The sequence below is a fragment of the Micrasema longulum genome, unplaced genomic scaffold (genome assembly GCF_059751315.1).
Source record: "Micrasema longulum isolate JH-2025_06_02 unplaced genomic scaffold, ASM5975131v1 h1tg000549l, whole genome shotgun sequence".
NCBI lineage: Eukaryota > Metazoa > Arthropoda > Insecta > Trichoptera > Brachycentridae > Micrasema > Micrasema longulum.
The window spans coordinates 60,085-76,437 of NW_028277745.1; the positions used below are offsets into that span (position 1 = coordinate 60,085).

The 16,353-nt window shown below is 34.3% G+C and overlaps 1 protein-coding gene across 1 annotated transcript; it reads right to left on the minus strand.

Moving 5' to 3' along the window:
* Positions 1–224: 224 nt before the first annotated feature.
* Positions 225–16,353, minus strand: csw (protein tyrosine phosphatase non-receptor type corkscrew). Its single transcript, XM_088227982.1, has 3 exons — positions 16,252–16,353; positions 15,064–15,139; positions 225–4,879 (listed from the first exon to the last, which is right to left on the minus strand). Exon 3 carries the CDS (start codon positions 4,877–4,879, stop codon positions 3,002–3,004), a length of 1,878 nt encoding a protein of 625 aa, XP_088084108.1. The 5' UTR covers positions 15,064–15,139; positions 16,252–16,353; the 3' UTR covers positions 225–3,001.

A 16,353-nucleotide genomic window follows, 5' to 3' on the forward strand; every position in this document is an offset into this window, starting at 1 on the left:
ATAACAATATTTTGAGTTTGTCCAAATTTTTGTAGACAAGGACTGGATTCAACTCCCTGGGGAGCTGTTTATATCAACATATTACAACAGAGATGAAGAACATTTAAGAAAAGGTAATATAGAAGTCTAGGCATCTACGGGGCTTATGACCTGTCAATGCCTAGTATGTAGGTGAAATAATTAAATTAGATGAATCTCACCCGCATAAATAAAGGTTTCAGTTCTTTAACTTCACAAACATCAACAGATGAAAGAATTGAAGGAATATAGATGTTCAAATATAGGCAGAATGGTGAATGTTACACAGTGTGTAAAGTGGCCACTTAAACCAGCCATTGACAGGTCATAAGCCCTGTAGATGCCTAGACTTCTATATTACCTTTTCTTAAATGTTCTTCATCTCTGTTGTAATATATTTTGTATAAGATTCGAAATTTACACATATCTTTATACTGACAGGTGTACTACACTATCCAATTATTTACATTAATTCAATTTGACATCCGTGGGGTTACATTGCAAATCAGTTAACTTCCAAAAAAAACGATATTGTGATATTTTTTTGATGTAGAAAGTGTAAAATGACACGAAGAAATAGATTGATGAACCAATTTTACGCTAAAATTACGAAAATAGCTGATTTTACAAGTTTGAAAAGCATTTTATTGAAAATAAACAATTATTTTCATAAAACGTACTATTTTCTACCAAACTACCTTCAAATTTAAAAAAAAGAACGAAGCTTTACAAATGTCCCGTAATACGAGGGTGTTTTCTTTACAATAAATGGCGATTTTGTCGGCAGTGAAACTGACATTGAACTGAAAATGCATTGAATAAACAAACTGTCAGAAAATACGAAAATACACCAAAATAAAAGCCATTTGTAAGGAAAATGCTGGGTATTTAAGAACAAATACATGGATAAGAGCGAGATCTAAGGTCACCGGTGTAGTCCACGGGGTTGCCAATCAGAAATGGAGCTGGGCCGGTCATGTAGCCTGAACCACAGACGCAAAATGAACTTTAAAAATTCTTGGAATGGCGACCCAGAACAGGTAGAAGAAATGTCGGCAGGACTTAGGCAAGGTACTCTGATGACATAAGACGGGTTGCAGGAAGTGGTTGGGTGCGGTTCGCTCAAGATAGGGAAATGTGGAAATCTTAGAGGGAGGCCTATGTTCACCATTAGACACGAGAAGGCTGATGATGATGAATTTGAGGGATTGTAGTGTTTTCTTTCTTGAAAAAAACCGAATATGGAGTGAATACGTTTTGCAATATATCCCCACAGTTTACCCCATATTGTTTTGAATAGTAATTCATTTACATGTATAATAACAATATATACCCTTTGATTCGATGCTAAATTAAAATAAAGTACCGACCCTCCCTGTGATAATTATAAAAAACATAAGATTAAATGCATTTCTTTACAAACAGGCACTACTCGGCTGTACTTAGAACCAATATTCGCTGATTAACAATATAAATAAATAATTTCGAACAAAACGAATTAACACCTTTTAAAAATCTTTATATTGCATCGGTGTCGTCCGCCCTTACAAACAGTCGGACCGATATGATTTTATCAAATAAAAATTATGCAAAAGGAAAAAAAAACAATTATACATCAACACAATCAAACTACCCTTCCTAAACTCAGTTAAGGAAGGGCGAGAGAGATCTATTCACCTCGCCTTGTAAATAATAAATTATACATTTTTGTCCTGTGAGGCTTTGCCCGTTAGTGTTATGGCATAATGTATAGCGGACATTATTTTTAGTCTTTACTACACTACCCGAACACGTGAGACATCGTCAAATCTTGTTGTTGTTCTCCTATTTCCTATTTGTATGCAATCACAAACGTCTGCTATTGATATTGTTTCGCAATTTCATACAAACTAGAGACTCGTGAAAGATTGGATGATTTAACGATTGACATGGTGAAAGCCCGACTTTAAACGCGTTCGAAGTCGTCTAATCGCCCAAGCGGCTAATCTTTTCGTTATATTTTTTTGGAATGTATCAGGGATGCAATAACAAACCTAATCATTTTTCGTTTCGAACGGATCAGAAATAAAGAGAAGCTTGTACGATTGTGCAAGTTGATAATTTCACGCGTGCGAGGTCTCCAGAATGTGAGTGTCCCCCGAAGCTTTGACCGACTGAAATATTGCAGATCGCACTTTACAGCAGCCGGAACGGAGATCTTTTTTGCAGAGATTGCAAATCATGGAATTTTACAATCCTTTACTATCACAAAGGCATATTATATTTATATAATATGCAAAAGGTCATAGCTTTGTTTGATTTAACTTTTTACCCGCGTATGACTTAAATATAAATACCAAAAATCTCTAGATATCAGTACAATAAGACAACTTAATTAAAAATACATAATTCGTCGAAATATTTCACCACGAACGCGCCCTCCTAGAATAGCGCCAATTTTGTCTGTTGGTGAAAATGGAAAATGGCAAAATATTGCAAAAATAATGACATTTTAGTGGAATTTGCCTACTAAGTTATCACATTGCTTCATGCACCATCTGAATAGACCGATCGACATCTTCTTGTAGAAGTGTATCGATACATTACGATCGTAGGTAACACGTAGAATAACGACGTGTTATGACTGAAAAACAATAAAAATAATACTTAGAAAACCATGCGCTTAACCTAAACACAACATTTTTGGAACATCCCGGATGTCTGAATCCAATCTAGCTTTATATTACTCTCATACAACTCGCGTTCATTATTATTATCATTATTTTGCTGAAAGTGTTAACCGAAACTTTTACAAATAATATTTATTATTAGATATAATCGAAATTGCGAATGAAACCGATGGATTTCAACATTAAATTAAGTGTACAGTAAGTAAACTTTAAAGTTCGAACAGAATTATAATAACATAGCGTTGGTGATGTTATAATTATATTGTATAAAAATGACAAATTACGCAATGATACCCTTGTCACAGTATTCCACGCTATACCACGTTCTCATATATGAGGTGCGGCGGGGTGAGCGGGCGCGCGGGGGTGGGCGGCGTGGGCGGCGGCGGCGGCAGCACGGGCGGCGGGTGCGTCGGCGGCGGCAGCGCGGGCGGCGGCCCGGCGCGCCGGATGTTGGTGTACTCGCGCCGAGCCGCCACCGAACGCTGCTCTGCGTAGATGCGCTGCGCGAGGGTCTCGATGTAGTGCTGCACGGCCAGGTACACAAACTTGTACTGCGCCTCCGTCTGCACCATGCCACTGCGCTGGGCCCGCACCATCTGAATAGTTTTCTGAATGTCGATCTCGCATTCCAAACCCTCGTTTTTGACGCGATCGACGATCATATCGATTACGATAAAAGTCCCCGTACGCCCGATACCGGCAGAACAGTGGACGCAAATGGCGGCTTGGAACGGAGCGTCCATCTCTGCCATGACGCGTTCCTGCCGGTAGTTCACTTCGTGCAAGAAATTTAGCACGCAGCCGGGATCGGCGGGGACGCCGTGGTCGGGCCACGCCTGAAACCTGTAATGGTAGACCTTACGCTCCTTGTGGTCTCGGCCATCTGCGCGTGACAAGGTAAACTCTCGCAATGTGTATTCCGGGTTGAGTTGCCGCGAATCCGTACGCACGCGGAACTTGCCGTACACTTCCGACTCACCCGTCGGTGGCCAGTATCGAGCGCATTTCGGCTTGCCGCGCTCCACTTCTTTAGTTGTCATGACTATGACTCTCGTGTCTTCCTGCCATATCATTGCCCAGAAGTCTGGGATGGTCTGTGGCAGGCAGCCCTGTGTGGCGATATACAGTTTAGACCCGTAAGGTGGCTGTGGACGCGCTCCTGATACTGGCTCCGCCAAACCACCGGGTTTCCCAGACAGCTCACCATTGGAGAGACTCGCTTGCATTTGAATGATCTGGTCTATATCCATGGAGGTTTGACGGATATAGTTTGCATTTATATATTCGGCTCCGACGGGGGCATTTGGTTCTATCTCTTTCAACTTGACTCTAGTGTGATCAAACGGTAGAATGTTTTTATACCTATTTTTATCTTTATTTTCTGGTCTACTACCTTCGTCGCGCGAAAAAAGATGACGGCACTCTTGTTGTTGCAACGATTCGAACTCTTCCCAGAAACCCGCCTTATTACTGGATACGCCACTGTGGCCATTTTCCTTCTGCAGCTGTTTCACTCGCACCTGAATAGTACTAACATTGATGCGTGTAGCGTTAAAGGGCGTGCGAAGGTGAACAACACTTCCAGACGTCTCTACCATCGGGTTCTTCTTATAATGCTCGACCAGGTCAGTAAGGGTATCAAATTTTTCTCCTCCTCCCACGTCGTATTGATTATCGTGGAGACGAATCATTACGTGAGTCACGCGTTCATCAGAGCGTACGGAAAGAACGCAATCCCCAGGCTTGCTACGCGATTCTCTTACTAGAAAGGATCCGTATTTGCCGCGTTCTAAAAGTAGTCGTTCGGCATCCTTGGCGGATAAGTGACCGTGGAACCACCGTTCGGTCGTTGGCTCGGCGCAGTTTAGTGGATATCGCAGTTCTATAGCATCTCCGTTCTTCTCCCGAAGTTGTCCACCATTCTCCATATAGTGCTCGACTAGCTCGGAAAGTGTAGCGAATTTTTCGCCGCCGTAGAGGTCAAAAAAATCTCCATTATTCTGTATTTTAATGTGCGTAACCTGGCCGTTACGACGCACGGACAAGGTGAAGTCCCCGCGAGAACTAGAGGAGTGTCGCGCCAGGAAGGAGCCATCGATGCCGGACTCCAGCAGCAGCTGCTCGGCGTGCAGCCCCGACACCGTTGGGTGGAACCAGCGCCGCGAACCCATCGCCCGCCCCTCTTGCATCTATATAACATAATAAAACATCTGCAAAACCGAACATTTTTATTCGCACAACCTAAATAAATAATACTCAGTGGAACAAGCAATTGAGGATACCCAAAGATTATTAATAAATTAATCATTTTTGATAATTTTAAAACGTACCTACAAACCGTGCTGAAAAGAATAAATAAAATTAAAAATATCATCTTATAGTGTAAAAAAGGGCTTTAGAACTCACCGGCACTCAGTGGAGTGCAGCGGCCACTCGATGCCGAAGATGCGGAGCCTGGCGGGGGGCCGGCGGGCTCCTGTTCCTCCGCCTCCGCTCCCGCCACCCGCACTACGCCTCCGCCGCCGCCTTCTCCTCTCCACCAACACGTAGTCTTCACCGTGCCTTACGATATATGAGCTCCTCAGAGTCCCCGCATCCTCCTCTCCATTAGTGCCTGGCACTTTATGAGAGGTTCCTTGATCTAACTTAGAAGTGTCGTCCTTCGACTTAGCCGTGCCCGATTTCTCATCTTTATCTCTTTCACGCTTCCGCCTCGAAGTATGTAGTCCGACTTTTTTCCACATCTTCTCCATACTGCTGTTTATTCACATAGCCTTTCTCCACATTCACATTCGACAACTTCTACATTATTTCCATTACTTCGTGTTCCTACTCACTGGCACCAGAACGAATAAATTTCTTAAGAATTTCTCACTATCGTAGTATCATGTTAGATTTTAATTCAATTTCACCAACAGTTTTATAATATTTGCCAACTCCGTCACAGGAAATAATTTTATTAATTTTGTTACGTTTGATAGTCATCCCACAAATTAATTTAAGCGTTATAAGTACCTACGTACTAAAAATCCACATTCATAAATAGGAAAAGAAACATTTTACTTTGTTAAAATTATTTAGAATAGAACAACGAAAACCGGAATATATGTATACAGATATATGTATAAGGAATATATGTGTATGATATTAAATTTTATAGAGAGGTAACAAACATAAGTCATTGCGAAAATCTGCAATCTAACTTAAAGTGTTTGAATGTATGGTGTGAAAAGAACAATTTATTCCTTAATGTTGACAAATGCAAAGTTTTGACTTTTTGCCGAAATAAGAACCCAATTGCTTTCAACTACTCTATAAATTCTATAAATTTAGAGCGAGTGACCGAAATGACTGATCTTTGTATTATATTTGATGAAAAATTAAACTTTATTAACATATACAGAGCATAACTAATAAAAGCATGAAAACTCTCGGATTTCTGTTGCGAACGATTAGAGACTTTGACTCAGTCTATGTAATGAAAATTTTACATGTTGCTTTAGTACGTAGCCAACTTTAATACAACTCGGTTATATGGTCACCATATTATAAAGTGCATATAAATAATATAGAAAGAATTCAACACAAATTTTTACGTTTCGTTAATTTTAAATAAGTATTTCAGTTGAACATATTAATTATACACACTTAAATAAATATGTAAATTTACACACATTAGAAACTAGAAGAAAATTAAATGATTTGTTATTTTTATTTAAAATATTAAATTCAATATTTGACTGTTCCTAACTGTTAAAACTAATTAACTAGCGAGTGCCCGGCCGGATTACTCGATTTAATAAACTCTTCTATATAAATGTATCTACAACTAACTACAGTGCACACTCGCCTATGAGGAGAATTCATGTGTTAGCAAACGAATACGCAAATGATATAGATATATAAATTTATTTCAACAGAGAGGGAAAACGTTTTTGAGAAGGGAATATGGAAGTCTAGGCATTTACAGGGCTTATGACCTTCATTGGCTGGTTTAAGTGGCCACTTTACACACTGTGTAAATTTAAATATGAACAACTCCCTAGGGAGAAAATCCAGCCAGTCTGCAAGCATTTGGACATACTCAAACATTGTTGATATAGATATATTTAATACAACACTTTTGAATTTTAAAAGGCAGTGTATCAATTTATTATCACCAAATTTAAATACTTAAATAATACTATGTTGTTTTACATTGTATACCTTTTATTAACTTATATCTGTATTCTTAATTATTATTTTTCTACATTCTTCTAATTTTAAGATTCTTTTAATATAACCGATGGGAAAAATGAACTTCTGTGAACTCTACTGGAATATATTTATGTATGTACTATATGTAAGATTAGTTTTATTTATTTTTATTTTCTTTTTCTTATTACTTCATTATCAATTTTTTGCTACTTTTGTGTAAAATATGTCTGTTCTTTATATATAAATATATGTAAAACATGTAAAAGCCTACAAGGCGTTTAAATAAATAAAATAAATAAATAACCGAAGAGTACGAAATATTTTATTAAATGCTGTTAAAAATAAAAAGTACACCATCTGGCAACATTAAAGCGAACCTATAATTTTATGGTCAGCATTAGAAGCACTCTCCCGGAAAAATAGGGATAGAGAGAGCAAGAACCGGGAAATATAAGGGACAGAGATGTTCGTAAGCTCCAACAGCTACATTCATCAGACCCATTGCTGCAAAGGGACGGACGTGTGACGCTCAAATTAGCAGGCAGATAAGTTCATGGTTTTACCAGCTGAGACAGATTAAATGCATACGCAAAAATTTTCCGTTTGATGCCGCCCGTAAATAAATAAATGCGTTTGTAGTGTCTAGAATCGATTATTGTAATGGTATCTACGCAGGTCTACAAATAAATCAAATGACTCGCCTACAATCTCTATTGCATGCCGCAGCGATACATATTTTTGGGATCTCTAAGTTCAGTGATATCACTCCACTACTTCGGAAATTGCACTGACTACGTTTTCCACAGAGGGTGGAATACAAACTATTTTCGCTTATGTATAAGTCACTGCACAACTCTGCTCCAGAATATCTAAAGGGACTTAGCATTCCAGATGAACTAGCTGACAGACGTCTTAAGCTTAGATCAGATACATCTACGATGAGAGGAAAAGTTATTATACCTCTACGCAAACAGTGCACTAAATTCGGTTTACGCGCATTTGCGGTCGCAGGCCCTACGGCATGGAATGCTCTCCCAGCAGAGGTGCGAAACTGGGACAGTGAAGTAATGTTTCGGAAAAAACTTAAAATCCACTTGTTCTCGGAATCATTTCAATAAATATGTAGCATGTGATAACAAATTTAATTGTTTTGCTTAAGTTACAAATTCAAAAAGTTAAAATTAAATTTATTTCTTTATTTAACCACTTTGTAAAGCGCCCTTATTACGAAAATGGCGCTATATAAGTTATTTAAAAGGGAGCTAAGTAAAACAAAAGTTACAATTGATTTGAAGTCCTTCATCCACATACCCGTAACCGTTTTAAAGACCGTGGGTCTTCCTATCGCTTTTACTCATTTAAAATTTAAAATCATATTCGTGATCTTGGTGTATATTTGGATAAAAAATTGTCTTATGAGAAACATATAGAGAAGATGGTCAGCAAAGCTTACAAAACATTAGGCTTTATAATAAGAGTATGTAAACCATTTAACTATCCACAAACACTAAAAATATTATATTTTGCACATGTCCGCAGTATTCTTGAATATTGCTCTACAGTCTAGTCTCCTCAATACTCCAAATACATTTTAAGAATTAAAAGGATTCAAAAAAAAATTATGAAGCATCTAAACTATCGACAAAATGAACATTTTAATAACTATGAAGAAGCTGTACTATATCACAATATTGAAACCTTACAATCCAGAAGAACTATATCTGATACCGTCTTCCTTTACAAAATAGTAAATAACAAATTAGATTGTCCCCAACTTCTTGAGAAAATTAAAATTCGTATCCCTCAGCGCACAACTCGGCTGCAGCAATTGTTTCATGTTGGAAGATCAAGCACAAATAACAACAAGAATGCACCTTTTCCCAGAATCTTAAATAGTTTTAACAAACATTTTTTTGAAATTGATATATATATTTTCTAACTTTAATTAACTATAAGAAAAATGCCAAGGCTATAATTGCAGATAATAATCATTTAACTTAATCAGTACTATCTATTTAACATTTGTAATTTGTTATATACTTGTACATTTGTATTTATGTCTAAGAGGAAAAGCTGATCTGAAGCTACTCCGTGGGGATCCGTAAAATGATTTTTTTTTTTAATTATTTAAAAATTATAATAATAAATTAAATTTTGTACTTTTAGTTATTATTATTTTTTTTATTTTTTGCAAGTGATATGATACGGAGTGGCTTAATACAGGTACGCTTTTTTTTAAATTTTTTACATTCTATTTAGTTTTTATATAGAAAACTATAATTGGCCTAAAATTTTGGTTTATTTGTATATACTGTATTTTTTGTTGTAATGGCTGTTGTTTTCTTTAAATAAATAAAAAAAAATAAAAAAATAAAAAAAGAAACAGTTTTTTTGTCAATAAATGGGTTACTGTTTTAAAATTTACAATTCCATATATCGCGATTCTAATTGAATTTAACTTTATTACTTTCACTGCCTCTTTACCTGTGAGTTTGTCAAATTATATGGAGGGCGTTTATCGGATAGTGTCATTCATCCTCATGACCATATTGCAAACACAAATAGTAGCAAAAACTGTATTCACTTGAATCACAATAGCCTATGTCCATTAAAGTAATTCTATAAATTTAATAACATCAGATTAGATAGTTGTTATCATTATTTTTAAATTTCCGAACTCCGACGCCCTTTATATAAATCACCAAAAAATAAATCCCATATTTACTATAATACATAAATGTAATTGAGTCACAGGGAAAGGATTGATTTGATCAATGAATTTTTACCAACACGGCATTCAAATAATTTTTATAGCATTACGAAAACAAAAGCCATTTCGCTTTTTTTTAACGTCTATCGTCGTATATTATTGGTGAATATTTGACTGTCAAACACGCATTACCAAAGTTGGTGACTAGGTTGAAAAACGTATTTGTGAAATATTTACGGTATTCATTAATTGGGTGGCAGTAACCTGTCAACGTCGAAATCGCACTTTGATCGTACCTAATGATTTTTATTCCTCGTGGCGATGACAATAGGATTTGCGACAAAATCCATAACGCGTGACAGACATGCCTCAAGAAACTTCTCACTTCAGTGGACGTTATAACAGAATCTAACTCAACTAACTTGCTATCTATACTCGCCGATATGTAGCGTAGATGCTACAAAAAACATTAACTATACTCTTACTACCCATGTATGATCGTAATAATAAATTACACGGGTGGTTGGTAAATAGCAGATGCTGATTTATCTGAAGTATACGAAAAATAAAATATAAGCTGATAAGTAGGATAGCAAGTACAATTTGAAAATCTCAATGTAAAATCTTTTAAACAACTTTATGTAAAAGCTTTGTTACTATACGCACGTAAACATTATTCTCCACCTTCCGTTGCAAATACAATAGTTACTAAATACTCCACCCTGATGCTGCAAAAAAATAAATACAACCTTTGGTCAAAGAGGATTGACCTACGACTCGGTTAAAGTGTACAATCTACTTTCATTATCCATAAGGACAATTAGTAAGTTCTCAAAATATAAAATTGCTATTAAGAAATGGATAGTGGAGGTGGGTTGCGCACGAGTGGATCAAGCCAAATATGTAAAATGTATGCACTGTTTATGAATTTTATTAATTAGTCTATATAAATTGGTTAGGTTTTTATGAATATTTTTGTTTTTTATGGTTTATTATGTTAATTATAATTAGGTTAATTGGTTTAATTAATTTAATTACAGCGTTTTTTTTATTGTTATTATTTTGTTAATTTTGTTAACTTTGTTAAATAGCTAATCTTAGGCATGATTCACATTTTGTAAAATGTTTTTCTCGGCACGGGACACTCCAGCGAGGGAACATTATTCTGTATAAAAAAAAGAATACAAACAATGTAAAAGTATAAATAAATAAAAATTGAATGTAGTTATGCAATGAAAATATGAGATATTATGAAGGTCAAATGTATGTTTTGCTTAAAACAGCCAAGCCGCTTTCATCCAAAAACTGTAATAATCACCTCCTGAAAATTTCATGATGTTAAAATGTCGTAAAAATTAATGTCACATATTTTATTTGGAGTTTGTATGAGGTTTCATTAAATATAAGATCTGGCTGTCATTAAAATCATTGAATCTAATCATTTACATAGTTAAGTTCGGCAGTAGGTCTTTGGAAAATATTGGCAATTCCGAATATAATAAACTGCCCGATGAGCTAAAACACGAACATTCTAATAAAAAATCCAGAAGTGTCGCAATTAAAAAATATTACTTAAATCTTTTTGATAGTGATAGTTATTAATGTAATTTATATAGATGGTGTAAAGACTGTAAAGTACTGTGTTTTATGTTTCTTTTACAATAATGTTTTCTTACTATTTCGGATGTATTAACTATGTATGATATTACGTATTGTCACAAAAATGAATTTTCATGTACGGTCCCAAATGAGTTTCTTTAATAACTCATGGGAGTATAATATGTACTTTTATGTTTTATTAATAATAAAAAAAATAATTTAAAAAAATATTTTTGTATTATATGAAAAACGAATGCATGCATTATTTATCATTTTCCAAAGTTAAAAACATTTCAACTGTTATGTTGATTTGATTATTCACTCTTTTCACAAATATGCTATTATCTCAGTTTCACTTTTCTGTGGCTTCTGCTTTCTGCATAACTACGTTCGATTATTGGCAACGATTATTAACGCAGGATTCAATTAGATTTTTCTTTCTCAAAAAAAATCCATAACAACTCTAGAAATCTTCTGGAAGTAAATTATATTATTAGAAGTCCTTATAGACAGTACACCTGTTTAATTATACGATGTCAGTAATTATGTATGTACTCGTATGTTCAATATTATATTTTGTAACTTTTAAATTATTTTTATATAACCTTTTTCTTTTCTTATTCTTTAAATTTATCTTATTTCTATTTACTTTATTTTTATTACTGTATATAAATATATGTATTTTTAATTTATTTGCAACTTTTATATGCCTAACATTTTTTAATTGCAGAAAAACTCATTGAGCAGATTTTGTTTGGCCTTCTTAATTTTCCATCTTTTTAGAATAATCGTATAAAAACAGTTTAATTTTTTGTTCATTAAAATAATATGTAAGATAACATCTAATACGATATACTACTGCCAAAATAACATAGGTTTAAATAACTATTATTGTACGAATATGTGGGTAGATTAGTTTTATCTGAACGGGATAAATAATTTCGTCATTACGATTAAATTTTTAAGTCGTAATGTTTACAAATGTGCGGTTATTTATTTACTTGCTCGATTTGATGAAACTTTTTATTCCTATTCGTAAATTAAAATATAACGTCGCGGAGTTGATTATATCACTTTTTATGTTATTGCTTCACTGAGATTTCCACGAACAAGGGTCCCGAGACAAATATCACTTCTGGAGGTGTATAGTAGGAGCGGAGCACCCTTAAATGTCATTCAAAACACTCCCGCACACGTATTTTACGATCAATTTTCACAATTCCCGGGTATAAAACAAACAAAACAATAAATATATATACTAGTTCGTATTGTTGTAAACGGTATTGTTTATTTATATTATTGTTTATTTTAGGTTAAAACAAAACGCGACACGGCGCGACATCGTATCACGGTAGAAAATCATCCCTGACTAGATATCCTATTCCTAGCCCAACCAAGCTTCTCGTTATGGCCGCTAGGGGCGCTCATGCGCAGATCGCAGCTGTCAAACGCCGGAAGTACATAGAAACCAGCGATAATTTTCAGAAGTTTAGTGGTACTTATTTATAATTTTCCTTTTTAAATATGACATGTACATAATTTTTGTGTTATATTTTTATTACGCTATCAATTTTTACGTAATGATTTCGTAAACCTCTTCTTGGGATAAAGAAAGAAATAAATAAAAAAAATATCATAATGGAACAATATTAAATAAAAATTGCAAACTTAAGTATGAACTAAAAATGCACATACTCCACATTAAGTATTTTCATCAACAATTATATCAAAGCAAAATTGTTATAAGCCCTAATTTCAAATTGTTATAAACAAATCATCACGCCTTTTCTTCGTGGGGGTAGGCAGAGAAGATAGAACGCCACATCACTCTTGTAATTTCTTCCTTTACATTCATACATCTTCTCGTGCACGAACGATGATTATTCCAACATTTGGCGTGCCTGTTCAAGTATTTCTTCATTTGGTCATGCCATATCTTTCTCGTTTTCTGCATCCATCAACATTTGTATTATAAATCCGTTTAACCATTATTTCGCTGTCCATTCGCTCTACATGTCCAAACCTACCGGTTAGTATTAGTAAATTATTTTATAACGGTTTGTATGTACCATAAAATAAGGTTTACAATTGGCAAAACGTAAATCCATTTATATATTTTTTTTATTTTTTATTATTGTAATGACATTTTTCATAGTAATAATATTATACGTAATCCTCAAAAAACATGTTCCACTGAGTATTTCTCAACATATTTCTGCTTCTCGCGAAAATGGGGTACAATCATTTTAAGTCTGATGAAATTTTAGACAATTTTTTTAAATACAAATTTCTCGGTTTTGACTATCTGTCTTAGATATAAAATTGCAATACTGTTTTTCACTAGAAGCACAGATTTATATCATTAAATAAAAACACTTCATTGAACCACTAAGGGAGTTTTTTCCCCAATATTTTTAGTTTAGTGGAGTTTGTTTTTATCAACCCAGTTTAATTATTCAATCATAAAAAATTCCAAATATGAATAAAATAATTTTATATATAGCCTACCAAACTGCGAATCTCCACAGCTTCAAATTATAAGTATTAATATTAATTTTATTGACTACTTGAAATTTAGAAGGGACTGCTGTTTTACATTATAATTTATTTATTTACAGTTATTTTTTCAAGACATTTTTAATATTATCCAAAATTTTTAAGAAACTATGGTTTCATTTGTCGTACATGGACATTTTTTTAGGAGTTTTTACTCATTAATTTTATGACTCTTTTATTATTTCAAATACTGATCACAAGCTTGTCACAAGATATTACAATTTTTATGAATTAGCAATAACAAATAATAACAAAACTATTAAACGTAGAACTATATTCTTCATCCTGCCCAGATACGAGATAATATACATAAATATCATTCAAAATGAATTTAAAATGTCAGCTAAATAATTGTAAGTTCTGCAGTGCATATTATGAAACACCAATATACATTCTATGGGAATATGTTGCTTTGCATTGCATCTTCAGTAGACCACTGGTTTATCTAGAGGATATGCAAGCACTGACCCCCTACCTAACAGCCCAATCGTTTAAAGGCTTAGATGAGATTTATCAATAGAAATGAGATAACTCACCCTCCACACAGTTTCCCGGCTTACTAAAAACCTAGGCTTGAAAGGCGAGTATTAACTTATGGGAACCCGTCACAATAAATCTACATAGGTCGCAGTGACATCAGGAGCTTATTTAGCACTGACCCCCATCACTAAGAATCGGAATGATTTAATTTTTTTTTAAAAACTATGTATGCACATCTTAATTCTAATTCAAAATTTTCTAGCGCAAACATGTTTGTGTTTCAAAGAAGCGTTGGTCAAATTACACAAAGTGAAACTTAACCAAGAAATTTTATTAAAATTTTTGTCAAAGTCTATCCAGGTTTTAATACTTTAGTTTGTTTTTTATTGAATTATCAGAGAAAATGAAAAAATGCATACTGAGGTGGTGCCATTTAGTGAGGCATGAGAAAAATGTGGTGCATACAGCGATAAAACTTCACGAGGGCCAAAGAGGTCGACCCAGTGCCACGTGGTGAGTGCTATAAAAAGGGAGATGTATGAGGCCTAATCGGATGAGACTATGGCCCAGAGTACGGGAATGTGAAGAGGCAGGATGAAAACAGCCGGCCCCAAATGAAATGGGATAGGGGAGAGGAAGAAGAAGAGTTTATTTGTTATTGCTACTTAAAAAACAAAATAAATGAAGACAGACATAAAATTGACATTTATAGGTAAATCATAAGGATGGAATAATTTATTTTGGTTTAATAAAATGTCAAAATAAACACTTATTTAATTTCATGATTGCAAACATTATTTCTACAAATATTATTTGACTTTTCAGACCTACCAAAAAGAGAATAATCACATCTTTCGCCAATTTCTCTTAATTCCAATTGCCAATAGTTCTTTGTTTCCACCCACTCCTGGAAAATAAAGGCAATTTATTAGACATGGGATATTCACTGTAAATATTATTGAAGAAAAACCACATCACCATTCCCCTTTCCACACGCAGTGAAGCGTATTTCCATCATCTGTTATGTGAAGGTAATGTGATCAGTCCTACGTTTCAGGTGTCAGTCCGGGAACAATGAAACATTGTAGTTTAAACAAACTTTAAAATCAATATTTCACATCCACCCTGCCAGGAATTAAATCCGGGACCTCGAGGATGGTAGATGAATGCGCCGACTACTTCGCAACGAGGCGGACTCATCTTCATTCGATTTCCATACTGAGAAATTTTACCCGAGAGCCGCCATCGAGTCGAAAAAAATAAATTTTTCTAAGGATACAATATGTCCTCTTACAATATAATAAGTTCAGTTTTATGTAGACTATAGGCGCCTTTTAATTTCACTACCAATGCCTTTTTGACCAACGGCTGTACCCGTCATTTCATAAATAAGAGTCACGATTTTGACGGCTAAAGCCGGCATAACCACAAACGTATTAAAAAATATATTATAAAATATGTGCTTCTTAATACAAAGTAAATTAACTGTCATAATGCAAAGTAAAAAGTGTTTTTGATATTTTTCAAAAAAAAACATTTTATTTACACAAATACAATTGTCAAATTAATGTCAAAATTTTATATTGGTTTAAAATTGAATTAAATTTTTACACAAATATAATAATTCAATTCGAATAAAGTATCACATATTGAGGATCAGTTCAACAAAAAATGGTACAAGTAGTACCACAACTATGGAACATTAAAAGTTGTTGAATAAATTACGTCGCCTTCTGCATTTTCATTGTTTACTAGTGCGTAATACATATAGATTCTGTAAAGGCTTTATAATAGGATAAGTTACATAAACCAATTGAAAACTAATAATTTTGATTAAAACACGTTATTTGGATCTTTCTTTTGACTGGAAAATGATTAAATCGTTAGTTCATTGGCAAAATGTCACATCTGTCAGATGTGAAATACCTTTCGTAAAATAGCACTTATGTAATTATTCATACTATTTTGTAAAAAAAACATTATATTATTACTTAAAAGGGTTAATGTATATTACTTTACCGAGGTAAAATGTATAAAATAGTCCGTATTATATTAAAATCCAGACCCAGATGCACATTCACATCCATAGGAGATGACAGATAATTTTTATCTTTGGATATG

Excerpts from the sequence above, each read along its gene's own strand:
- csw (XM_088227982.1), bottom strand. The coding sequence starts at position 4,879 with ATGCAAGAGGGGCGGGCGATGGGTTCGCGGCGCTGGTTCCACCCAACG.